At 38.7% G+C, this 26,486-nt stretch overlaps 1 protein-coding gene across 1 annotated transcript in view; it reads left to right on the plus strand.

Moving 5' to 3' along the window:
* Positions 1-2,395: 2,395 nt before the first annotated feature.
* LOC100257148 (uncharacterized) overlaps positions 2,396-26,486 on the plus strand; it is a 70,369-nt gene continuing 46,278 nt past the window's right edge. The window contains exons 1-5 of the mRNA XM_002263897.4: positions 2,396-2,606; positions 2,725-2,808; positions 3,989-4,062; positions 4,182-4,215; positions 20,983-21,041. Coding sequence (XP_002263933.2) covers positions 2,481-2,606; positions 2,725-2,808; positions 3,989-4,062; positions 4,182-4,215; positions 20,983-21,041 — 377 coding nt within the window. The 5' untranslated portion in view covers positions 2,396-2,480. The remainder of the gene's footprint in view (positions 2,607-2,724; positions 2,809-3,988; positions 4,063-4,181; positions 4,216-20,982; positions 21,042-26,486) is intronic.

Raw genomic sequence — 26,486 nt, forward strand, 5'->3', positions numbered from 1 at the left:
TTCCTGATGTCTCATTGGTTATTTCCTTAGTTTCTTATTGATGACTCAAATTTGTACTTGCATTAATTTCAGTGCTTGGCTTGTTACTAACACTGTTTACCCCCAAAAAGGCAAGGGAGAAAGATGTATTTTGTATCAGATAGTTTAGAAATTGTTTGCCACTTTGTGGAGACCTCCTTGTATATCTAGCTATCATGCCACTACGCTATATCTTTAACTTAGTAATTTACTTAATAAATTTACATGGCTTTAGAGGTCTTATTGATTTGTCCAGTTTGATTTCATTTTCTGACAAATTGAGGGCTAAATTTTGTTTGAACTCTCCCTTTTGATGTATAGACTCTCATTTGAAGGATGCCTTAGTTAGTGGTCTTAATTCTTTTGCCTTCTACATCTTGCAAGATCTGCCTATCCCAAAAACAAGTCTCCAACATTTTTTTTTTGACTGTACATTATAGCAACACATGTGGAATATATTAAAGCCATAATTATGATCACTGCCCCTAATAAACCATCATCAGTTTGTTCATGTCATCAACATTTACTTCCCACAAAGCAAAGATACTGTTTGGTTAGTGTTTTCAGAAATAATTTTCTGACAAAGATACCATACAATTTTCCACTCATAAAAAGACATACAAAACTATACTCATCTCAAATTTAAAGACTTAGGAATGTAATATGGTCCCGAAAACATAACTTAGAAAAAATACATACCAATTTTTACCTCAACAACGCATTAAACGATTCAAAAATAAATAAAATATGCAAATAAATTAAGGCATGACCAACATTTCACAAAGCTGTCACTTCTTTTTCATCCCAAATTTGTAATCAACATACATCTTTTACATGCTTACTGCTATCATTTTATCATGTCTCAAATCAAATTCATAAAACAATAACAATAACAACATACAAACAATGAAATCAGTATTGAAATTTAGTAAAGCAATAACAATGACAAACGACCAAGCAAATAACTTGTTTAGTTGCTAGTAGTAACTCTCATATATACCATTAAAATTGAAAGAAAATTTCCATCGACTAGTAGTAATAGAGATGAACCAATTTCCCTAAAATTTGACGACAACAAAATTCTTGGAAAGCAAAAAAAAATATTAAAAAATAAATAATAATAATAATAATAATAATCTATTTTATCTAAATATGAACATATCTTTAACCAAAAATAATTTATCCTATATTTCATTCTATAGAAAATGAAGTTAAATATAAGAAACCTCAAAATAAAACACTTCAAACCCTAAGATGTTTGCACCATCCAAACAAACCCGTAAATGAAAACTCACATGTGATTGATTAATCGAAAAACACACACAAGAGGGAAAACTCCAATTCTATTTCGAGAAACCTTAACGAAATTCCAACTTTGATGATGCAAAAACAAGATATATGTTTCCCGTTCGGTTTATTTCAACGTATTGGGAAGATGGATATCAGCTTCAGCTACTCCATACATTTAGAGACAAACATGTTCAACTAATCGGGCTATTAAGAGAAAAACAGAAAAGTATGAGAATCGGGGAAGATGGGTATTAGTTGGGTTTGTTGGACGTGAAGGTTTTGGCCGATTCAAATTTGAAATGACCTTCTGAAATGGCAAGTTTTTGAGATTTCGGCTTAGGGAAAATATTAGATTTGGTTGTTGACAAACTAAAATGTAGATTTAGGGCTATGGATATTTCTAAGAACAAAGTTAGATGTTGCTTGACTTAAGGTTTTTTTTGCTAAAATGAGAGAAAGAGAAAGGGATAGCCAAAGTCAGGTTGGGTGGTTTTTTTTTTATGAAATTATCAATTTTCATAATTTTTTTTTAAAGTATGACATGGGGGCTATTTGGCTGTTGATGCATAAGACATCGAGGGCAATTTGGGTAGATAAAATTGACTCAACACAAAGTGCACAAATCTCATATTATTTTGTCTATTAATGATTGCTTTCCATATTTCAAAAACTTGGGGTTTGAATATCATATTTTTTTATAAATAAGGACCCTAAAACACAAGTTTCCCTTTATTCTTTAACCTTCCACGTGTACAAAACTTGATAACACTGAAAAGAACCATCCATCATGATACCCGAAAGAGGTACTTGTCATAGGTCAAATTTTTCCCACAAAAGTTTTCAATCATTCTTGTGATCATGAGCTAGGCTTAGGCTAGGCTAGGCTTGGAATGATTAGAAATTAAAAAATAAAAATTAATTGATTAAAAAGAACCAAATAATTTAAATTTATAAATCTAATTACTTTTGTATTTGAATTTGATAAGTAAAAGCATTTTTCACATAAATATTTGTTTTAATAAATGAAGGCATTTTTGTTAAAAGTGGATATTTTTTTGGTCAAGAAAATGAAAAGGTTTCGTGGATTATGCCATCCATTTAACCAAATAAACAGAGATAAAACGGTGGCTTCCCATTTACAGCTCGACTCAGAGGGAGGACAGCGGAGGGGGATGAAGAAGGACAAAGGAGTGGCAGTTCCAAACCCTAACACCCCAGAAGAAGACATCTCTGATTCCTCTCTCCCACCTGTTCGATTCTCCACCCGGAACGCTTCCTCCAAATACGATTTCGTCAAGGTACCTGGTTTAGTTCCCCAGAAAACCCAGGGTAAAAAGAAAATCAATTCTTCATCATTTTTTCTTAACCAAGTGCCCTCTCTTATTTTCTTTGTCTATTTTTCTATTGTCTTTTCAGGTGAAGGTGTGGTTGGGTGATAATGCTGATCACTACTACGTCCTCTCCAGATTTTTGCTTAGCAGAATGTTGACTGTCACTAAGGTACGATCATTTCCGATTCAAAATTTCCTCACCTTCATCATAATTTGTAACTGGTTCTTTTTCCTCTGGTTTTTGTAAATATGTAGATCAATTTGGTTTATTTCCGATGTATGGTTCAATCTGTTGAATTATATAGTTGTTCAAAATTTTTCCCCCATTGTTCAAATTAATGTATATATTTACATTCTATTATGTATGTATCTGCGTGGTTTGTGCCACATGGTATGCATTTGGTTTGGTTTGATTCTGTGTCTAAGCTCTGGGTGGTGACTAGTTGCTGAAGGTATTTTCATTCAATTAGCAAGGGGTCTTGATATTTTTGAAGGGGCAATTTTTGAAAATGAAAGCAGCGTAGTGGTAGGCTGTTTTTGAAAATGAAGAGAAGAATGGTAATAGGAAAATTTTGTGAGCAAAGAGAAGAGTACTGAAGTACCCATTAAAGAAATCTATATGTGCATATATGTGTATGTATCTACATATTTTTCTTGAAAACTTGTTGTCATGTCTTAGACTATAAAGTTTCTAAGCCTTTACCAAGTCTAAGTATGAATGATGAGATTTGGTCTGTTACGTCTTTTTTTTTTGTTTTTTTTTCTTTTAAATAAGCTTTTTCTGTTGATCAATAAAATAAAATTTTGTATATGTGAGGTGTGTTTTAGTATAAAAAGGTTTCATTGGCTTAAACTCTTTTCATTGAAATCAATTTAACTCAATGAAGCCTTAAATATAAAATAGTTGTGATTGGCTGGACATCCCTTTCTGCTGCTTGCTTTATCTAGGTATGATCCTTCCTTAAATCATAGGCATTCAAGTCTTTGGTGATTGTCTTGAGTTTTTCTTTTTGTCATTCGTCTTTGTGGGGTCTTTAATGAAACAGGGATTTTCTTTGGAATTTGCTACACTATATGATGCTCTATGAATAAGAAAGTTAAAATGTAGTTGATTGCAATGAACGAGTTGTATTCTTTCTTTATGTCTCCTGTTATGAATTTTAACCAAGATGCCTCATTTGCTTTGTGCCCCATTGATAAAACGGGGTGAAGATGGATGGGCTTTTTACAAATTTAATTTTCATTTTTATTTATTTATTTTAAAATTTTTGCTTTGATGAGTTGTGCTTAACTAGATGATATTTTACTGAGTGGAGTTTGAATTTGTAATTATGACTTGTTGATTTCAGATCCCAAATCATGTGGCCATTAAAATTGCTCTTGAACTCAAAAAACTGCTCATAGACAACAGTCTTCTGGATGTGTAGGCCATTGTCTCTCATTCTTCTTCTTCTTTGTTAGTTTATATTTATTATTAGTATTTTATCTAGCATGTTCACTAGTTTATTTTCTTCAAGTAATGTTATTTTGATTGTTCTGCAGCTCTCAATCTGATTTGGAAGCTAATCTATTTAAGGTATGCTGTATTTGTTGCTGCATAAGTGTTGCCATTCTCCCTAGCCCCTTTTCCTTCATATTATTTGATTTGGTTTTACTTAGGTTTTGAGTCAATTTAGTTGTAAAGAAAGAAATTGTGTTTTTAGGATTGGATAAGGGTAAAAAAAAAGACTTACGAAAATAAGAAAAAAGAATGTAGTAACCTAAATTGGAAACACTGTAATTATGACCTTTCGATTAGGCTATTTATTGTTTGACTATATTTTTCACTTTGGATATGTATGAACATGCTTCTTAATGTCAAACTTGGTCAGGAACATAGGACTAGCATACAACATGGGTCTAGAAACATACATGCCCACATGGACGGGAGGTGTAGAGTAATTTTGTGTTTCATGTCTTTTCCAAATCAACCTTGTACAGTCTTTTGGGCCTGTCACGGGGCTGTTTGTGGGCTGTGTGGAAGAACCCACTTTAAAAAAGGGCTCTCTGGGGTTAAAGGACAGGTTCTTTGGTTTTGCCTTAAGTGAAAAAGAGGGGGAATCGGGTTCGATGGCTGCCCCAGCTGATGGTGTGTTGCTAGAAGAAGCGTTGAGATTTCTTGGTACCTCCTCTGGCCTTGGTTCTCTTTTGGGTTTAAGGGGCTCTTCTTCTTCTCCTTCTCAGTCTAAGGGTGGGTTGTTGACTGATTGTGGGGTTGGAAGATCGAGGGCTTCTGGGTTGTCAGGGAGTCTCCATGAGGCTGAAGGTTTGGAGGTGAACCCTTTGTGTATGGTTTTGGCGGAAGACAAAGACGACTGGGGCCTCTCTTGTAGTTGAAGTTTTGCCGAAGGGGAGAAGTAAGATTGATGATTGGAGTGAAAGCTCTCTGGCAGTTTTTAGCAATTGTTTGGGCATGTCGACTTTGGGTTTTGAAAAGGAAATCTTGAAGCTAATGAAAAAAATCAAGCGGAGGAGAGAGGTGAAGATAAGGGAGTATGGTAAAGGAAGAAAGGTTTTGATTGCTTCAAAGTTTGAGAGGGGATTTAAGAAGTTGGAAAACTCTATTAAGTATGATGTTAACATATCTAAAAGAGGAGGAAGGGGGAAGGAAAGATGGGCTGTGGTGTCAGTTTGTCAATGATTATTAAAATTCTTTCTTGGAATGTGAGAAGGGTAAATGATGCTGAGAAGAGGAAGTTAATTAAGTCAGTGATTAGGTCCTAGAGAACAGAGTTGGTTTGTCAGCAAGAAACAAAGGTTCAGACAATGACGATGAATCTTGTTAGAAGTCTAGGTGTGGGGAGTTGCTTAAAGTGGGATTCAGTAAATATGAATGGTGCTGCAAGAGGGATCTTGGTGTTTTGGGATTTCAGAGTGTTAAGAATTGTTGGATTTGGAAGTGGGAGAATTTTCTATCTTTTGCAGGTTTAGGAACTATGAGAATGATTTTGTGTGGGTGTTTACAAGGGTGTATGGGCCTTGTTTCGGGAAGGAAAGAGAGGGTCTTTGGGAGGAGTTGGGGGCGATCAAGGGGCTTTGGAATGATCCGTGGTGTGTAGGAGGTGATTTCAATGTAGTAAGATTTCTTGTTGAGGATACCAGTACCTCAAGGTTGAATGTGGAAATGAGGAGGCTTTAGATGTTATCAATGAATTAGAATTAAGAGACCTTCCACTAGCAGGGGGCTCTTTTACTTGGTGTGGAGGTCAAAACAATAGCTCAAAATCAAGATTGGACTGGTTCCTAGTGTTTGAGGGTTGGGAGAGCTATTTCAGTGGGATGATTCAGAGGGAATCGCCTAAACTTGTCTAGGATGCAAAGGAAACGGAAGGAGTTTTATTTTCAACCGAGGTAGAAACAAGAAATTTTGCGAGGGAGGAGTTTAAAAAATGGGCTCTAATGGAAGAAGTTTCTTGGAGACAAAAATTAAGAGAAATATGACTAAAGGAAGGGGATAGAAATTTTAAATTTTTTCATAAGATGACTAATGCTCACAGAAGGAAAAACTTCATTGCCAAGATTAAAGTGAATGGGGAATGGCTTACAGGTGACAGGGAGATGAGAAAGGGAGTAATGGGGGCTTTTAAATCTCTTTTCTCTGAAGAAGGGGGCTAGAGGCTTGATATTGAAGGGTTATCTTTTGAGGTGTTGGAATAAGAGGAGGAGACGAATTTAAAGGGGGTTTTCTTGGAGGAGGAGGTGCTGGGAGCACTGTTGGAATTGAATAGCGACAAAGCTCCAGGCTCGAATGGCTTTTTGATGGTTTTTTGGCGTTTTAGTTGGGAGTTTGTGAAATTCGATGTGTTGAATTTTTTTTAATACGTTCCATGAACATGGTAGATTTGTTCAAAGCCTTAATACGACCTTTGTGGTTTTGATTCCCAAGAAGAAAGGGGCTGCCAACCTCAAGGATTGTAGGCCGATAAGTTTGGTGGGGAGTCTCTATAAGTGGTTGACAAAAGTATTGGCCAATAGGCTGAAGAAAGTAATGGGAAAGGTGATTTCCGATTTTCAAAATGTCTTTGTGGAGGGAAGACAAACTTTGGATGTAGTGCTAATAGCAAATGAGGTAATTGATTCAATGCTAAAGAAGAATGGTAGTGGTTTAATATGCAAGCTTGGCATTGAAAAGGCTTACGACCATGTAAATTGGGATTTCTTAGTAGCAATCCTTGCTAAAATGGGGTTTGGGCACAAATGGATAAAGTGGATAAAGTAGTGTATCTCTTCTCCAAGCTTTTCTATTCTAATCAATGGAACCCTTTTTGGATTTTTTTCAAAGTTCTAGGGGTTTGAGGCAAGGGGACCCAATTTCTCCCTACTTGTTTGTGATCGCTATGGATGCCCTTAGTAGGATGATTTTGAAAGCTCAAGAGGGTGGTTTCATTTCGAGTTTTTAGGTTAGGGGAAGAGGGGGTGATGGAGAGGAAATTTCTCAACTCCTTTTTGCGGATGATACTATTATTTTTTGTGAGGCCTCTCAAGAGCGAGTTACCCACTTGTGTTGGTTGCTTATGTGGTTTGAAGCTATGTCGGGGTTGAAAATCAATTTTGAAAAGAGTAAGGTGATCCCAGTAGGGAAGGTGGACTTGTTGGAAGAGTTGGCTTGTAGAAATTGGTTGTAAGGTGGGAAAACTACCCTCTTCTTACCTAGGGCTCCCTTGGGGGCCTCTTATAAGTCTGTGGCAGTGTGGGATGTTGTGGAAGAACATTTTCAAAGGAGGCTTTTGTTATGGAAGAGACACTACCTTTCAAAAGGGGGAAGACTTACTCTGCTTCGGAGCACTTTAGTCAGTTTGCCAATCTATTTTATGTCCTTGTTCACTATCCCTAGATTGGTAAAATTGAGATTAGAGAAGATTCAGAGGGATTTTTTTTATAGGGAGGAGGGGCTTTAGAGGAGAAAGTTCATTTAGTCAAGTGGTCAATTGTTTGTAAGACAAAGTCAACAGGAGGACTTGAGGTTTGTTCTCTTTTGTTGTTCAACAAGGCTCTTCTTTGTAAGTGGTGTTGGCGTTTTGCAAGTGAAGGAGATTCTTTATGGAAGAAAATCATTAAGGGTAAGTTTGGGGAGGAGGAAGGGGGGTGGAGGGCAAGAGTGGTGAGAGATTCCTATGGAGTTGGGGTATGGAAGAGATTGAGAAGCATTGGGAGCTTTTTAATTCTATGATTTCCTTTGTGGTGGATAATGGGAGGAGGGTGAAGTTTTGGAAAGATAGGTGGTGTAGTGAGGAGCCGTTATGTGAGATTTTTCCGTCCTTGTTTGCCTTATCTAATTCCAAAGAGGCATGGGTAGCTAATCTGTGGGAGCATAGAGGAGAAGGTGGTAATTGGAATTTCCGTTTTGTTAGAAACTTAAATGATTGGGAGTTGGGTGCCATGGAACACTTTCTTTCTTTACTTCAAGGATCAGTGAAAAGGGAATAAGAGGATAGAGTGGTATGGAAGAGTGGGAACAAAGGGGTTTTCTCTGTTAAGGGGCTTTATTCTGTGTTAGAGAATGGTTGTACAACCCTGTTCCCTTTAAAAATAGTGTGGAACCCTTGGATTCCATCAAAGGTGAGTTTTTTCACTTGGGAGGTTTGTTGGGGAAAGTCTTTGACTTTGGACCAACTTCAAAAAAGAGGGTGGACTTTGGCCAATAGATGTGCTTTATGCAAAGCAGAGTTAGAGACCATAGACCATAGACCATATCCTTCTTCATTGTGACAAGGCGAGATTACTATGGCAGATGGGTTCTCCATTTTTGGTGTTCGGTGGGTTATTTTTGAGACAGTTATGGAATCCCTTCTAGGGTGAAATGAGACTTTTATAGAGAAAAGGCATAATAAGGCTTGAAGAGCAGCCCCTACTTGCATTTTTTGGATGCTTTGGAAGGAAAGAAATAGGAGACTTTATGATAGTAAGGAATCGTCTAATCAAAGGCTAAAAAGTTTATTCCTAAACCATTTCTCGACGTGGGTTAGGATGTATATAGGTGATGGGTATACACATTTGATTGATTTCATAGAGTGGTTGGGTATTGGGTGAGGGAGGGAGTATTTTTCTATACCCTCTTTTCTATTTTTTGCTTGTTTTACTTGTATATGACCTGTATACTCTTGCGATCTTTTTGCATTTTTTTAATACTTGCGTTATTATTATTATTTTATTTTATTTTTTATTAGAAACAAGAATGTATTAGAACTGGATAGAGTGACTACATAATAAGGATGAGGAATCCTCCCCAAATTTACAAAAGCTAAACAAAAGAAAAAAGAAAAGAAAAGAAAGATTCACCTACTCCAATATACTAGTAAGACTTGTACATTTATGTAGAACCATAAGAGAAAAATTAGTACAGTACCTCTCAATTGAATGAAGTTTTATACATCTTAACATCCATGAGGAATACCATCATCTTGATTGGATAGGGCTAGAACAAATCTCCTTTCCTCATTATTCAAACCCCTTATGACTCACGTTGAATTCCAGTCAAGTTAAACAACATTGAGAGGAATGCCCATGAATTCCATGGTATAAAGAGGCATTGAAGACGAACAAAAATAAATTAGATCCAAATTGTCTCTGAAGTTCTCCACTTGTTCACAAAAACCCTAGGGTTCTTTCTCTTCACATAGACCATATCAACCAAAGACAAGGGATTTGCCTCTGATGGAGCTCCCTAAACCCATATAAGAGATGGTCTTCATATCACATGTGGTCTTAGGAGGAACCAAATCCAAATTGTATAATTTTTGAATAGCCTTTACTATTGGCCTAAAGTCATCGGGTAATGTAAAAAGAGATTGTTTATTGTTTCTCCATTCCTTGAGCATAAAATGCACCATTTAAGGCTAAGAGTTTTGTAAGGTCTTCCTCATTGTAGTATGTCATTAGTGCTTACCTTCTTATGTGCCACTAGGCAAACAAAGGTTTTGACTTTAGACGAGACTTTAGATTTCTATAGAAATTTAGTTGTAAAGAAAGAAATTGTAATTGGACAAGGCTAAGAAAAAAGACTTATGAAAATAAGCCTAAGGAAGATAATGACCAAACTATTTTGGAACAAATGGTGACAATTGTACATAGGTTAGAAAGGACATGAGTCTTTTAAGATCGTTTATTTCCAAGTCATTGGGGTTATGACAAAAATTTAAGTTCCAAGGGAAAGGGGAAGAGAAACTAAGGATAATTAAGATAGGAAGATTTCTAACTATGAAAACTCTGAAAAGTCTAGTAAACTGAGAACACAATGGTTGATTCCCTGCCACAAATCTTCTCAAAAATGAATTCTTACCTCATCACTTGCTATAGAATGAGTTAATCTGAAAAAAAATCATGAAAAATTTGAGCAATGGCCTTTTAGGGAGTTTGGTGTGACCACTTGACTAGAATGTTGGATCCCATTTGTTGGGTTGTCTCATAGATGTTTAAATTACCCAGTGCCAAACAATAGAACTTTTCCTTGGAAACCTCTAAAGCTCTTTCCCTAAAAGGGCTCAATTCCTTAAAAAGAATCCTCCCAAAGCCCAAATCCCCTTTTGTGTTTGGCTTGCATACTAAGTCTTAGCTGATGAGGTGGTCTCTCTTACCCTTTCCCACCCTTGACCAATGAAATCCCTTTGCAATTTCTTAATTGTAGACATGACTTATGATGAAATCTTAAAAAGAGAGGAAATAGTTAGGAATATAAGACAAATAGGATTGAATTGAAGTTATTCTTCCACCTGATGGAAGACCTAAGTGGACAAAGGCCAGTTAGAGACGTTGTAACCAAACATTGATGCCAACCTAGAGGTTTGATCCTCATTCCTATTGATTCCCAAGAGTGCTTTTGTTTATGTAGGTAAGACCTCTCTTATCTTCATAGGATTTCCATTTGTCAATTATTTCATTTAAGATTTTTGTCCCAAGGTGAATGATCTCATTTTTTGAAGAACCTACTTTATTTTGGTGTTTAATCTCTTGAGTTAGAGCATTGTTTTTCTCAAGAAGGGATTTATGTTCAATCTTAAGAAATTGAATCGGTTTTTCTTCATTGAACACACCAAGCTTAGTTTTTTTGTGGTTCATAAGCTACAGTAACTTTGATGCGGTTCTTCAATAAAACTGATACTCTTCACACCACTTTTTAGTTATGGAGGTATTATGATTAAATTCACTATTACAATCACCATCAGTATCATGATTAGAACCAATTAAAGTAATAAAAGCAAGGTAGTGTTGTTCACCATACCTAGTGTCTCTAGGGGTCAAAGAATCGCTCTCATTTGAGTCGGTGTTGCTCCAAGTTGCTTGTATAGACTTTTTAACATCTTTAGGGCTAGGATGGTTAGAAGAAACAAGTCTTAGCGCACCACATTTATAACATTCAATTGTTTTTCCCTTAGAGGAGCCCTTTTCCTTTTCCTTAAAAAGAATTTTCAACTCTTTTTTCCTTCTTTGAGTCTTGTTTCGTAAAGAGCCTTCTTTGAAATCTCATGGTATCTTTAATTCATTTAAGCATTAAAGTAAGTGCTTCCATTCTTACAAACTTAAAGTTTTCAGTCTCTTTTCCATCATTCATAAAAACCTTAAAAGCGTTTTCTTGTGGCTTTTGAGTATCAAGTAGAGACACTCATAATTTTAAGGATTCTAAATGACAATGGAGGAGAGAGAGAGGGTTAGAGGGAGAAAGAGCATGAGAGAGAGTGAGAGCGTTGGAGGAGTGCGAGACTCCTTGAGAGCGACCGAGATTGTGGAGGGCGAGGTTCATGCGAGGCTTGGGAAGAGTGTCAAGAAGGGTGGCTTTGGAGTGGAATCGAAATCGTTTGAGGTTGAGGTGGAGGAGAAGAGAGGTAGACTGCAAGCCACGATTGTGGAAAGGAAAGGAGGGATTTCATCGTGGATTAGGCTGGGACCGGCGAGTCTTGGGGTATTCCTTGAGTGCCTGGTTCTGAGCATTGAGGATGTGAGGACGGCTAAATGGGTAAGAAAGTGGCAGGAAAATGGGAGGGCTTACTCTCTGGTGTGTGACTATAACAGAGGGGGGTACTTTCTCTGACTGGGTGTTGTGGATTTGGAGAGCAAGAGATTTAGCATCTTCATTCCCAAAGGAAGAGGAGCAAAGGGTGGTTGGGCCTCAATGGTGGAGACGTTATGGTGTTTGGGCTGTGCAGACAGAGGAATGACAAGCCAAAAGGAAGAAAGGCCACGCTCGAAGCCAAACATGGCGAAGACATTTGCAGAAGTGACCAATATGTTGAGGGGTAAAGAGAGAGCAACAGTAAGGGTGGAGGTCACAAAGAAGGAATTGGGTCGGAACTTAAATAAACTAGATCACTGTATGGTTGGGACATGGAACCCTAGCGTAGCAAAGGGGGACGACCTCAGAGGTTAGGGGATCCAGTTAGCGAAAATCTGGAGTCTGAAGGGCAACCTAGGGTTAGCAAAAATGGAGAGGGGCAAGGTATTGATGGAGTTTGAACTTTTAACAGAAGTAGAGCAAGCCACTAAACTTGGAAGTATCTCGGTCGGGGGGATATTTCTTCGATTGGAGAAATGGAGGCCTGAGACGGGATGCCTGAGGGAGAGGGAGAATAATAGTGAAGCTTGGGTGCGGGTTGTAGGCTTACCCGTTTCCTTATGGGAGTGGGACATTTTGAGGAGGATAGGGGAGGAGTGCGGGGGATTTCTCGCAGTCGACTCCCAAACGGAAAATGGAGGAGTTATAGTGGGCTCGACTTTTGGTGAAGCGGAACGGCAAGGAACTCCCCAATGCAGTGGAGGTCTGGGTTGAAGAGCTATGCTACTCGGTAACTCTACGGTGGGAGGTCAGGCCAGTTATGAAAGTGATGACGACAGGTAAGAGAGGGAAGACCGTCGCAACGGGAGAGGAGGTTGGGGGTGAAGCATGTACACGCGCGAGCAAGCGCATGATGGAGGCGAAGGAAGGTTCGAGGCTTGAGGCCCTGTTGCTGCCTGCCGATGGGACGCAAGGTTAGTCAAGCGGGTTGGGGCAAGTCATGGACCCTATTCGAAGCGTCGACGGGCCTCCGGGTGGGCCACAAGGTTCGGGTGGGCTTGCATTGTTGGGCCTAGCAGAGCCCTCTAGGCGGTCTAAGGTTTCTGAGCCCACTGGGCTCACTCCTCTATCGGACCTCCCAAATGTAAATGGGCCATTTAATCCTGGGTTGTCGCTTTGGAAGTCCACTGAGCGGGCTAAGACTTTGGGGCTTCCTGCGAGGGTTGGGCTGGACAACCGAGGACCATCTCCTTTAGTTATGGTTAAGGCCCAGGTGGAGGAGGCCCATCCTGCTTTGGTAAGTGGCCAAAGCCCAATAAGGGGCCCAGACGCTGGTATTTCCCTATTCTGGGTGAAGGATGGTCTGTGAAGGCTTTCTGAGGAGGAGACTCAGTCGGAGGGGACCTCTAAGACTAACTGTGCTATGTTGGAGGAAGTTGCAAGGTATGAAAACGCCCATTCCTCCTTTGGAATGGTGGTTTCTGATCCTCCTTCTTCCCCCTCTTCTATTTTTGGTCGGACTCCTTTAGGGGAGTTTTACGACCTTTCTGGGGCTATCTTGGACATAACCCAGGGGGTTACTCATAGACCGTGCAATGGTTTTGGGTCTATAGAGTAGGAAGAAGGGAAGTGTTGGGAATTGATAGAGGTCAATAATGACAGCATGGAAGAGAGCAGAGAGGCTTTGTGCCTTGCCCGGTCTATGCCACAAGAAGAAAGAGGATGGGTGGAAGCAAGCTGGGAGGAAAGTGATTTGGCTAGGTTCAGTAAGTTTTTAGGATTCTCGACAGAGGGATTAGAGAAAGATATCTTGGAGTTCCTGGTCAAAATTAGAAAGAGGAGGGAAAGAGTTCACAGCAAAGTTCTGCTGGAAATATCGAGATTCAAAAGGGAGTTGAAAAAGCTTGAATGTTCTGTCAATTATGAGGGGGGGAAGAAGAAGAAGTGTACTGTGCAAGAAAGAGGGTGCCAGATTATGGAAGTCCAATGAAGATAAGGCTATTGAGTTGGAATGTGCGTGGAGCCAATGATAACTCTAAAAGGAAAGTGATAAAGGCCATGATCAGAAGCCAGAAGGTTGATTTGTTTTGTGTCCAGGAAACGAAAATTAAGTCAATGACAGAGGGTTTGGTGAGGAGTTTGGGTTCTGGGAGATTCCTTGATTGGGGTGCCATGGGTGCTCAGGGAGTTGCAGGAGGGATTCTGATATGTTGGGACAAAAGAACCCTGGAGGTCCTTGAGATGGAGATGGGGCAGTTCTCAATCTCTTGCAAGCTTAGGAATGTAGAAGATGGGAAGGCCTGGATCTTCATAGGAGTGTATGGGCCGTTCGCCAAAGAAGATAGGGAGATTCTTTGGGAAGAGCTAGGGGCTATAAGGGGCATCTGGGATGACCCTTGGTGCTTAGGGGGCGATTTCAATGTTACCCTATCCCAATGGGAAAGGAGTAATCAGGGGAGGCTGACTGGCGCCATAAGAAGATTTGCTTAGGTGATTGACGAATTAGAGCTCCTGGATCTTCCTATGCAAGGGGGGGTGGCTTCTTGGAGTGGGGGCAGGAACAATCAATCTTGGGTTAGATTGGACCGTTTTCTAGTGGCTTGACTGTTTTAGTGGGGTTGTCCAGAGTAGGTTACCCAGACCCACCTCTGACCATTTTCCCATCTTGCTGAAAGGTGGAGGGATCAGAAGGGGCCCTTCCCCATTTAGGTTCGAAAATATGTGGCTCAAAGTTGACGGGTTTAAGGAGCTTCTTCGGGGTTGGTGGCAGGAGGCGGGGGGGAGAGGGAGGGCCAACTTTAGATTGGCTACAAAGATGAAGGTCTTGAAGGACAAAATCAAAGGATGGAACAGGGACGTGTTTGGAAGGTTGGAAGTCAATAAAAACTTAGCACTTCAACAAGTAGAATTTTGGGATGGGTTGGAGAGTGAAAGGAGCCTGACTGAAGGAGAGACGGAGTTGAAAAGAGAAGCTAAGGAAGTCTTTAAAAAATGGGTGCTTTTGGAAGAAACGCATTGGAGACAAATGTCAAGGGAGCTCTGGCTTAAGGAAGGGGATAAGAACAGAGGGTTCTTTCACCGGATGGCTAATGCCCATAGAAGAAATAACTCCATGGAAAAGATTAAGATCAATGGGAGGTGGCTGGAAGAGGAGCAGGAGGTGAGAGAGGGGTTGTGAATGCTTTTCAGCAGCTGTTGTTAGAGGAGCCAGCTTGGAAAGCTGATATTGAGGGGCTGAATCTTCAAAGGTTAAACCATATTGAAGCTGAAGGCTTGGAACAGCCATTCACTGAGGAAGAGATTCATGCTGCTCTGATGGGAATGAATGGAGATAAGGCTTTAGGTCTGGATGGATTCATGGTGGCCTTTTGGCAATCTTGTTGGGACTTTGTGAAGGAGGAGATTGTGGATATGTTCAAGGAGTTTTTTGAGGAGAAGTCCTTTGCTAAGAGTCTCAATTCTATCTTCCTAGTCCTCATCCCCAAGAAAGGGGGGGTTGATGACCTTGGGGATTTTAGGCTCATTAGTTTGCTAGGGGGATTGTATAAGCTCTTGGCCAAAGTGTTGGCCAATAGGCCGAAGAAGGTTTTAGACAAGGTGGTCTCTGCGGACCAAAATGCTTTTGTGAAGGGAAGACAGATTTTGGATGCCTCGCTCATAGCCAATGAGGTGATTGACTTCTGGCCTAAACGTAAAGAGAAAGGGTTGATTTGTAAATTGGATATCGAAAAAGCTTATAATAGCATTAATTGGAAGTTCCTCATGAAGGTCATGCACAAGATGGGTTTTGGAGCTCGTTGGATGGAGTGGATATGGTGGTGTATTTCAACTGCAAATTTTTCTATTTTGGTTAATGGGGTGCTAGCAGGTTATTTTTCCAATTCCAGGGGGTTGCGCCAAGGAGATCCACTCTCTCCCTACCTTTTTGTGTTGGGTATGGAAGTGCTCAGTGCGCTTTTAAGAAGGGCTGTTGATGGGGGATTCATTTCCGGCTGTAGTCTTCGAGGAAGGGGGGGAATGGAGATGAATGTGTCCCATTTACTATTTGCTGATGACACTATTATCTTCTGTGAAGCAAGGCAAGATCACCTTACCTATCTAAGCTGGATTTTGGCGTGGTTTGAGGCAACCTCTGGTCTTAAAATAAACCTAGCTAAGAGTGAAATAATTCCGGTTGGGGAGGTTGAAGACATCGACGAATTGGCTGTGGAGATAGGGTGTAGAGTGGGGGCCCTTCCTATTGTTTATTTGGGGCTGCCCCTTGGAGCCAATCACAAGGCCACGGCTATGTGGGATGGGGTGGAAGTAAGAATGAGAAGAAGGTTAGCCCTTTGGAAAAGACAATATTTGTCAAAGGGCGGGAGAATTACCCTCATTAAGAGCACTTTGGCCAGTATACCTATTTACCAATTGTCTCTCTTTCGAATGCCCAAGCTAGTTACAAAAAGGCTCGAAAAATTACAAAGGGATTTTCTTTGGGGAGGGGGAAGCTTGGAAAGAAAAATCCATTTAATCAATTCGGAGGTGGTGTGCACCTAAAAGGAGAAAGGGGGTCTAGGCATTCAGAAGATTGATCTCTTGAATAAGGCCTTGTTGGGCAAATGGATTTGGAGATTTGCCTTTGAAAAACAAATCCTTTGGAAGAAGGTGATTGGGGTGAAGTATGGCTATGAGGGTTTTGGTTGGAGAACTAGTGAGGCTCGTGGAACGTTTGGAGTGGGGGTTTGGAAGGAAATCTTGAAGGAGTCGTATTGGTGTTGGGATAATATAGAGTTCAAGGTGGGAGAAGGGACCAAGGTTAATTTCTGGACTGATTAGTGGTGCGGTAATGAGGCGTTGTCCCAAACTTTCCTCCAGTTGTTTGCCTTGGCGGCCCAAAGGAACGCCTCGGTAAATGAGATGTGGGATTCTAGCCTTGGCCAAGGAGGTTGGAATATAAGACTCTCTAGAAACTCTAACGATTGGGAGCTGGACGCTTTAGGAGAGTTGTTTCATATGTTGAGGGACTTGAGGATTTCTCCTGAAGAGGATTCATTGATATGGAAAGGAGGGGGACACGGTGTTTTTCAGATTAGAGATGCTTACAAGCTGCTGACAGTCCCTAGTGCCATCACCTTCCCGAAAAAGAGTATTTGGGTGGACAAGGTCCCAACCAAAGTTGATTTTTTTGCTTGGGAGGCTACTTAAGAGAAGGTCCTAACTTTGGATAGGCTTCAAAGACGGGGCTGACATCTTCCAAATCGTTGCTTTTTGTGTGGTTGTGAAGGGGAAAATGTAAATCATATTCTTTTACACTGTATAGTTGTAAGGGTTCTCTGGGAGATTGTCCTTACCTTGTTTGGGGCTAATTGGGTATTCCCAGAGACAGTCAAAGAGATGTTACTTAGTTGGAAGGGCCCTTTTGTGGGGAAAAAGAGGAAAAAGATTTGGACTTCCATTCCGTTGTGTATTTTTTGGACGATTTGGAAGGAAAGAAATAGATTAGCTTTCAGAGGGGGGGCTCTCTAGCTATACAGAAGTTGAAAAATTCTTTTGTTTGTAACTTGTGGAGTTGGGTTAGGGTGTATATGGGAGAGGAGTCCTCTTCGCTTTTAGGTTTTTTGGAATGGCTGCCGTTCCTTAAGGGGTGGTGAGTGTTTTGTTCATGTGTTTTTGCTTAGGTTGCTATGTATACTTCCTGTATGTTTTGTGGCTTTCCGCCCCTTAATATATTTGCGCTCACTTATCTAAAAAAAAGTAGAGACACTCATAGGTCTGAAGTGATCCTACAAGTTAATCAACTCTCATAGAATTGATGTCCTTGCTTTCCTCTATGACCATGTCCTTGGGTCTAAATCTCTCAGGAGAGATTTTAAATCTTTCTTATAACTTTCGACTCAAGTATCTTCTCTCAGTGCTCTCATGGGTTACTGAGAGAATGTCTCACAGGCTTCCTTAGCACGTTTACATGTGGTTATCTTGCGAAGTTCATTAGGATCAACCCTATTAAAAATGTTGTAGAGAGCCCGAGCATTAGCCTCATTGCCCTCATTATCTAGTTTGTCTTATTCTTTTTTTGAGCTTGAGTTCTCTAATTGCTCTTCTAGTTCCATTCAATTTTAATGGTGGCCCCCATCTAAATTCCATACTTGTTCTCCTTTCATTTTCAAGAACAATTCTATATGGGCCTTCCATTGGGGATAGTTATTACCATCAAAATAGGGTAGATGATTAATGGAAGATCCTATCCTTTGTTGTTCCATAACTAGATCTAGTAGGATCGAAAAAAAAATTGATTTTTAATAATTTTTCCCGTTCCGATACCAATTGAAAGTTATTAGATCTAGTTTAAGTAATATCTAGATGGGGGTGAATAGGTGTTTGAACCCTTTTTAAACCAAAATTAATATCTTTAATTATTTAACTCTCTTTTTAATTATGGGAAGCTCAAAGAATAATCAACATAAAAGAGACAAGATTTTTTACGTGGAAAACCACCTACACCACATGTAGATGTAAAAACCATGGGGTTATAGATCTCAAATTACTAAGCCATCATATGAAAGTACAATACATAGTTTTACCTATAGAAAACTATCCATATGTCTTACTCCCTAACACTTACGCAACACTTTTAATCTGTGATGCAGCACCATATGTGCTTCTAGTGGATCTCACCTTAGCGCTTGAGGGGATGTAGATCTTCTTCTCAATCCAATAGAATCGAAAACAATCTTCTATGAGAGTTTCGGGAATGAGAAGACAAATTAGGTTTTTAAAAAGATTTGCATCAAACCAAAAACCTTTTTAGGTAGGGTATAGGCCAAAGAATCTGGTGGGCTGGATTTGGAATTTTACCAAAACTAAAGCTTTTTAAAAATTGGAAAAATGAATCTCCAGAATTTTAGAGAATTCTACCATTGGTGCTAGAGTGCTCGAGGAGATTTTTAAAACAATTTTAAAAATCTTTTAGCTCAAATTTTAAACCATTGGTCTATACCATGCTTTATTAAGCCTAATTTGCCTTTTTTGGACCTTTCTATACTTACTTGTGTCATCTTGGTTGATCATGCTGCAAACTTGGGTCTTCAATGGAAAGTAAAACACAATCTCAAAAGATCCTAAGTCAGAATGAATGAAACAAAATTGTTAGTCTTAAATTGCATATCCTAATGTACCAATAATATTGTGGTCGTTTCCTTTGTGTTAGATTCAAATGCTTGTGGAAACAAAGTTGGGAGGTGATTCAAAACAACTCTTAACTTCTAGAATTATGCTGTTTGCAATCACTTAATTAAGATCTATGAACTAGGGAATGCCAAGGTTTTGATGATTTTAAAGATAGAAGAAAATTATTAGGGTTTTATGCAACAAGGTTTTGAACATAAATAGTCAATGGAATTCTGAAAAACAATTTTATGAAATTCCTGGTGAATTAAGGGTTCTTTTGTTAGAGGAGGCTGACATATAGCAGTTAATTTTAAGAGTGTGGGGAGATGATGACCTAGCACTACAGTGATGATGTAGCTCTTTGATAGTGAGGTGATAAGATGACTTGGAGAGTTGAGAATACTTGGCTTGTCTGGAGAGTGAGGCAATTGAATGGAGCATGATATGTAGGGTGGCAATAGCTAGAGGACAAAGGATTATGAAGAATTTTCTAGTCTGTTTTTCAAGCTTTTAGGTGGCTAGGTTTAATGAAAAAGGATAGTTCTGAACCATCTTTGAGTTCTCTACCTTACAATCTCTTTGGGTCTTTTTAATAGGGTTCTACTAAGATCTCTTTTCCTTTTTTCCCTCAGTTTTTCCAAGAAATTGTTTAGGCTTTGGAAATTGTTCTTCTAAAAGGTCTCTCCTCTTTGAGGATATGCCAATTAATATGAAAGGTTAAGAAATGTTTGCCAAGAGATTCCTTCAGGATAAGATGATCATGCATGAGCCAATGAGCTTTGACATGTCTCAAGGGTTGATTAGATATAAGATTGGATATATGCTGTTGTTTGATTTGCTCCCCTTTTAGAAGACTGCATGGGAAGGTACTTGCTCAGGACATTCAACCATTTCAGTTAGCCCCCATTCAACCCACAAAGGCAAAACACTCAAACTGTCTCATCTTGATTAAGGGTGTCAAATTTCTTATGCCTTGATTTAGAAAAATTACCACTGGGTTCTAGAATATCTCAAGATCCTTAAACCCTAACAAGGATCTGACATGTATTAAGCATCAAAATGCATGAGGAATATAGGTTATTAGCCATATTTTTATGTAAAATGCCTGGTGGGCCACATTTCATTTCATGAATGATCCATAGTTTTCTGAACTTCAAATTGCCTTGATAATTTTGCCTTGCCACATGCTGGCTGGTAATAGCTAGGTGTCACCCTATTATTTGGCTATCAACACCTAACAGTAACTAATTTAGTGTATTGGGTGTCTGGGTGGTGGCCTAAAGGTAGAAATAAATTTTGGGATATGAAAATAGAGCTTTTATGGTTTTGCATAAATGTATGCACAATTGATGCAGGTAGTTAAAGATGAGAATAAGGATCAAGGAAAACAATTCTTCAATTGTCAAAATTTCTTCAATTTGTATATATGGCTTTACAGATTTTTGTTTTCCAATGATGAAAACCTCCTTATATGACTCAAGAAGTCATATTTAGACTTGCGTCCTATTGTGGTGAGTGGCAATCTCAGATGGGGCCCCAGGACTTGCAGGTTTGAATACATGCACTCATCTCACCTTAGGTTTGGAGATTCTAAGGAAATGGTGAAATGAGGCTTGGATTAGGGTAGGAAGGTTATAAATTTATACAAAAGCCAACTTTGTCAAAGTTGAATTGACGTCTTGGAATATTATCTTGTTTGGAGACCTAGGTGAGAGGAAATCATCTATTCTCCAAGATGTTGCAAAGTTTGATTTACTTGAGGGTTTTGTCTTTTAAGAAAGGATGTTAGAACTCTTAGAGTTCCTAGCAGGTAAAGTTTGAGAGAGGACATGTGTTGGAGTCAGCAATTTCATTAGTGATTTAAAACACATTGACTGCTTCTATTTAACAATGTCTTCTCTAATTGATCAATTGTTACCACATTAGGCAATTGATTCTCTCTCCCCCTTCTCTCTCTCCCTTTCTCACTCTCCCTCTCTCTCTCTAAAAGTGAAGATATCTCTGAAATGGAAGAACGTTGACCTTTCATGTCTGTCTGAGTGGCTTAGTCTTTAAGCTTGTGTTATTTTTATATGATTGCAACGGAATAAATGTCACTGAAAACCGTTAGAAAACTTCCAAAATTTATGAGTAATTACAAGAAGCCTCCTTATAGGACTCTATTTGCAGCTGATGGAGCGACGTGGCTATGGACAAGAGTATATTAACCGTTATAGGATGATGACCAGGTCAGTAAGATTTCTGGGATAAATTTGACCTTTTCCTGTTATAAGTTGTCTCATTTAACTTGGATGCCTTATCACTAAATATATGTTCTACTGATTTAAAATCAAGCCTTCATTTTTTTCCTCCTAGCTGATTTACTTACTGACTTGAAGGGTATTAGTATGGTAAAATTGCAGGGGCAAACTACCTTTTTTGTTTTAAATATTATATATATCTATATATAGTTTAATATAATATAAATTGCAGGAGAAAACGACATTAAAATCATAAAATTGGGATGACAAATAAATTTACTACATTTTTTCAAAGGTGAGACTTATAATACACTAAAAATGGAATAAATCAATTATCATCAACTCAAATACATTTTCTCCTCCAAAGTATAATTCACACTTTTTTAAATATTTACTACAATCAACAATTTCAATTAATTTTGAAAAATAAAAAAGTTAGAATTTGATGTTCTTAATTTCCCTAATTGGAACTCTGCAAATTAATTAATGTTTTTAATTACCCTGACTGGAAATCCAAAAATTGATGAATTAATTTAACATATTTTAATCATAAATTCATAGATCCAAATATGTATCATATAGAAATTATTGCGTAATCAATGAAATTTAACCTAAAAAAATTTGGAACATTTTCTTGACAACCAAACATAATTTGAAACCCTAATTACTGTTCTGTACCAATTTCCTAACTACTTAGATGAGTCATTATTATAATTTTTCTATCATTGCAATTCATCGAGTTATTTTGGGATATTTGGGAATATGCTAAATTACTATTTTTCTTTTCAAAATATTAGTCTTTAAGTATCCTATGTTAATTATATAAAATAACAAAAACATAAATATTTTTTGTAAGGATAAAGATGATTTATTTAACACATAACAACACTAGGACATTAATACAAATAAAGAATTTAATACTTAATAGAATTCAAACATTAATAAAACCAAACAACTTAATATTAACTATATTAAGTTTTATTAAGATTTAAGTTTAATTAAGGTATATTAATATTTAAGACAATGAAACAAATGCTACCTAACTATTTAACCATCTATGTAAGGTGAAATGTTTAAATACAATTGATTTATAAGTGCATTAAACTCTCTAGTAATCCATAACAATGGTGGGGACCAAACACACACACATGCGAGCACGCACATATAGAGAGTGAGAGAGAGATACAAAAAAACTGATTAGGAAAATGGAGGATTAAACCCTTTTCAAAACACTAAAAAGGCCTATACATCCATATAGAACCATATGAGGATATATAGCATAAAACCTCTTAACCCTCCATGAGTATTAACGGATATACAACATAAAAAGGAAATTACATGGGAAGGATGAGGAATCCTCCCAAAATTTATAAAAACTGATATAAAAAATGGAGGATTAAACCCTTTTCAAAACACTAAAATGACCTATATATCCGTATAGAACCCATATGAGGATATACAACATAAAACCTCTTAGCCCTCCATGAGTATTAACACACCTCTATAAAATAGAAATTGAAACAATTCTCTTCTCCTCTCTAAAACTAAGCCTTATGGCTTACACACCGGATATTAGTCAAGCTAAATAACAATGAGAGGAAGACCCTTAGGTGCCGGGGATCAAATTAATTATTGGAAAAATATTCTTTATTGTGAAAAAATATGATCTCATGTACTTTTGTTCATTACCTTCCGGTCCTTTGTAAAACTCATTGCTTATTTAAGATAAATGAAAAACTAAAATCATAACCTATAGGCCTTTTATGAATTTCATTAATTGTTTGTTTTATAAAGGAAAAAGTTGGAAAAACATTTTATATCAATACGTTCCAACAAACATTATGATTGTTTATTTTATGTAGATACATTCCAACAAATATTTTATATATGTACGCTCCAACAAACATTTTATATCTTCAAAATGAATGAAATGAAGACAAAAAATTATTTTTCTTGAAAAACTAGAATTTGATTATCCTATGAAGAAATTTGAGGGAGAAAAAAATACTTCTTTATTTTTCTCTTATTTTCAAACTGATTATTGTATCGATATTTATACATGAATGGCTGATGCCATCTCCTTAAAAAAGAAATCTAATTCTTGAGTTTAGGAGAGAGAGTCTCTCATAAAATCAGAATAGGAAATACAACCATAGCAGCTGAAATACAATTGTATCACATTTGTGATACGACAATTTTTTTTTTTTGATAGATAAACGCATCATGTATTAACAAGAGGCAAAAAGGCCACAAAGCATACAGAGAGTATACAAGGCGGCTAAGGCCTCGCAACAAAAAAAGATAAGCAAAACTCACCGACCCTTAACTCAGTTAACCATTCCAAAAAGCTTATAAGGGAGAGCGACCCCTCTCCAATATACAGTTTAGCCCAACCCCATAAATTACAAACAAAAGAATTTTTAAGCTTCTGAATTGCTAATACCCCCCCTCCTTAAAGCTAGTCTATTCCTCTCTTTCCAAACCGTAAAAAAAAAGTACAACGGAATGAATTTCCAAATCTTTTTCCTTTTTTTCCCCACAAAAGAGCCCCTCCAACTAAATAAAACCTCCTTTACATTTTCTGGAAAAACCCACTGAACGCCAAACAAACCAAGAACAATATCCCACAGCACTCTGGCCACTGTACAATGTATTAGAATATGATTTATCGTTTCCTTTTCGCACCCACATAAGAAACAACAATTAGGAAGCTGCCACCCTATTTTCTGAAGCCTATCAAGAGTAAGCACCTTCCCTCAAGTGGCTTCCCACGCAAAAAACGCAATTTTGGTTGGAATTCTATCCACCCAAACATTACTTTTTGGAGAAACGGCAGCAATGGGGCTTGCTAACAGGCTGTACACTTTCTTGACACTAACTGCCCGTTTCTTCCTTCCTTCCAAAAAACTGAGTCTTCCTCCATAGTAATCCTATGACCCCTCAAATCAAGAAGCAAATTGCCAACCATGTCCAATTCTCAATCATTAAAGTCCCTAAGGAACCTTAAATTCAAGCCACCTTGGCTGAAATTCTGGTCCCACATCTCTTCCACCCTGGCATTCTTGTGCATAGCCATAGCATAAAGATGCAGGAATCTTTGAGACAACACTGTACACACACACCAAAGATTAGTCCAGAATATGATTTTGGTGCCTTTTCCCACTTTAAACGCCAAATTTTACCAGCACCAAACAGATTCCTTCATAATCTCCTTCCAAACCCCTACTCCAAACGCCCCATTTGCTTTCTTTGTCCTCCAACCAAAATCCTCTTGCCCATACTTTGCCATAAGCACCTGCTTCCAAAGATCCTCCTTGACACAAGTAAGTCTCCATAACCATTTCCAAGCAAGGCTTTGTTCAAGAGGGCTAGCTTTCTTAAGCCAAGCCCCCCTTTTTCCTTATCCGCACAAACCACCTCCCAATTGACTAGGTGGGCTTTCTTTTCCAGATTACTCCCTCCCCACAAAAAATCTCTTTGCAACTTTTCTAACCTCCTTGCCACTATCTTTGGCATGCGGAAAAGGGACATTTGATACAAGGGCATACTAGCCATCGTGGTCTTTATAACAGTAATTCTTCCACCTTTGGATATATATTGACGTTTCCAAAGGGCCAGTCTCCTCCTCACTCTCTCTTCCATCCCATCCCACAGAAGAGGCCTTATTTGGCTCCCCCAATGGCAGCCCCAAGTAAACTGCAGGTAGCTATCCCACCCTACACCCTAGTTCCACTGCCATCTCGTCTACCTCTTCTATCTCTCCAACCGGTAAAATTTCACTTTTGGCCAAATTAATCCTTAACCCTGAAGCAGCTTCAAACCAAAAGAGAATCCAACTCAAGTGCATTATGTGCTCTTTCTTTGCCTCACAAAAACGACTGTATCATCAGCAAATAGTAGGTGTGAAATATTGACATCTTGTCTTCTACCTCGCCGTATGCTACACCCAGACATAAAACCCCCTTCAACAGCTCTCCTAATTAGAGCACTCAACACTTCCATTCCCATAACAAATAGATAGGGGGAAAGAGGATCCCCTTGATGCAACCCCCTGGAACTTGGAAAGAACCCAACTGGTACTCCATTCACCAAGACTGAAAACTTGGTTGTAGATATACAACTCCACATCCATCCCAGGCACTTCGATCCAAACCTCATTTTTTGCAAAACCTTTAGCAGAAACTGCTATTTAATGCTGTCATACGCCTTCTCTATATCCAATGTGCAAATTAGGCCTTTCTTTCCCCTTTTTAGCCATGAATCAATCACCTCATTTGCAATTAAAGAGGCATCTAGAATCTGTCTCCCCGTGACAAATGCATTCTGATAGGGGGAAGTCACTTTTCCTATCACTTTCTTGAGTCTATTAGTTAGCACCTTAGCCAACAATTTATAAAGCCCCCCTAAAAGGTTGATGGGTCTATAATCCCTAAGGTCCTCAGCCCCCCTTTCTTCGGTAACAATACCAGAAACGTATTGTTGAGGCTCCTAAGGAAAGAACTCTACTCATGAAACTCCTTAAACATATCCAATATTTCCTCCTTTACGAAATCTCAACAGCTTTGCCAAAAAGCCACAGTGAATCCATTCGGTCTTGGGGCTTTGTCCCCATTCATATCCATTAAAGCAGCAAGGACCTCAGACTCAGAAAAAGGGAGCTCCAGCAACTCCGCTTCTTGCTGGCTGATTTGCTTTAACTGCAATCCCCCTATATTCGCCTTCTAATCCGAATTTTCTGAGAGCAGTTGCTGAAAGGCATTCGCTACCCCTTCCCTCACTTCTTGTTCCTCTGATAACCACACCCCATTTATCTTGATTCTGACTAGGGAATTAACTCTTTGATGCGCAGTTGCCATTCGATGGAAATAACCCGTATTTCTATCCCTTTCCCTTAGCCATAATTCCCTTGATAACCGTCTCCAATGGGTTTCTTCCATGGACATCCACTTAACATATCCCTCATTGGCTTCCTTTTTACAGACTGTTTCCTCCTCCGTCAAACTTCTCTCCCTTTTCACCAGATCCCAGAGCTCCACTTGTTGGAGGGCTGCATCTTTATTACACTCCAGTCTCCCGAACACCTTGCTATTCCAAATTCTTAGATTATGTTTCATCTCCTTCAACTTAGCAGCCAGTCTATAGCTAACACTGCTTCTAACCACCATCCCCTGTCACTAATAACGAAGCATATCTTTAAACCCCTCAACTTTGAGCCACATATTTTCGAACCTGAAAGGGGAGGGCCCTCTTCTTAGACCACCACCCTCAAGAAGGACTGGGAAGTGATCCGAGGTAGGCCGAGGTAATCTTTTCTGGAGTACCCTACTGAACTGGTCTAGCCAACTGGGAGTCACGAGAAATCTATCCAGTTTGGCTCAGGATTGATTATTAAGACCCCTGCTCCAAGTAAATAATCCCCCTTGCATCGGAAGG

This window comes from Vitis vinifera, chromosome 16, assembly GCF_030704535.1.
Source record: "Vitis vinifera cultivar Pinot Noir 40024 chromosome 16, ASM3070453v1".
NCBI lineage: Eukaryota > Viridiplantae > Streptophyta > Magnoliopsida > Vitales > Vitaceae > Vitis > Vitis vinifera.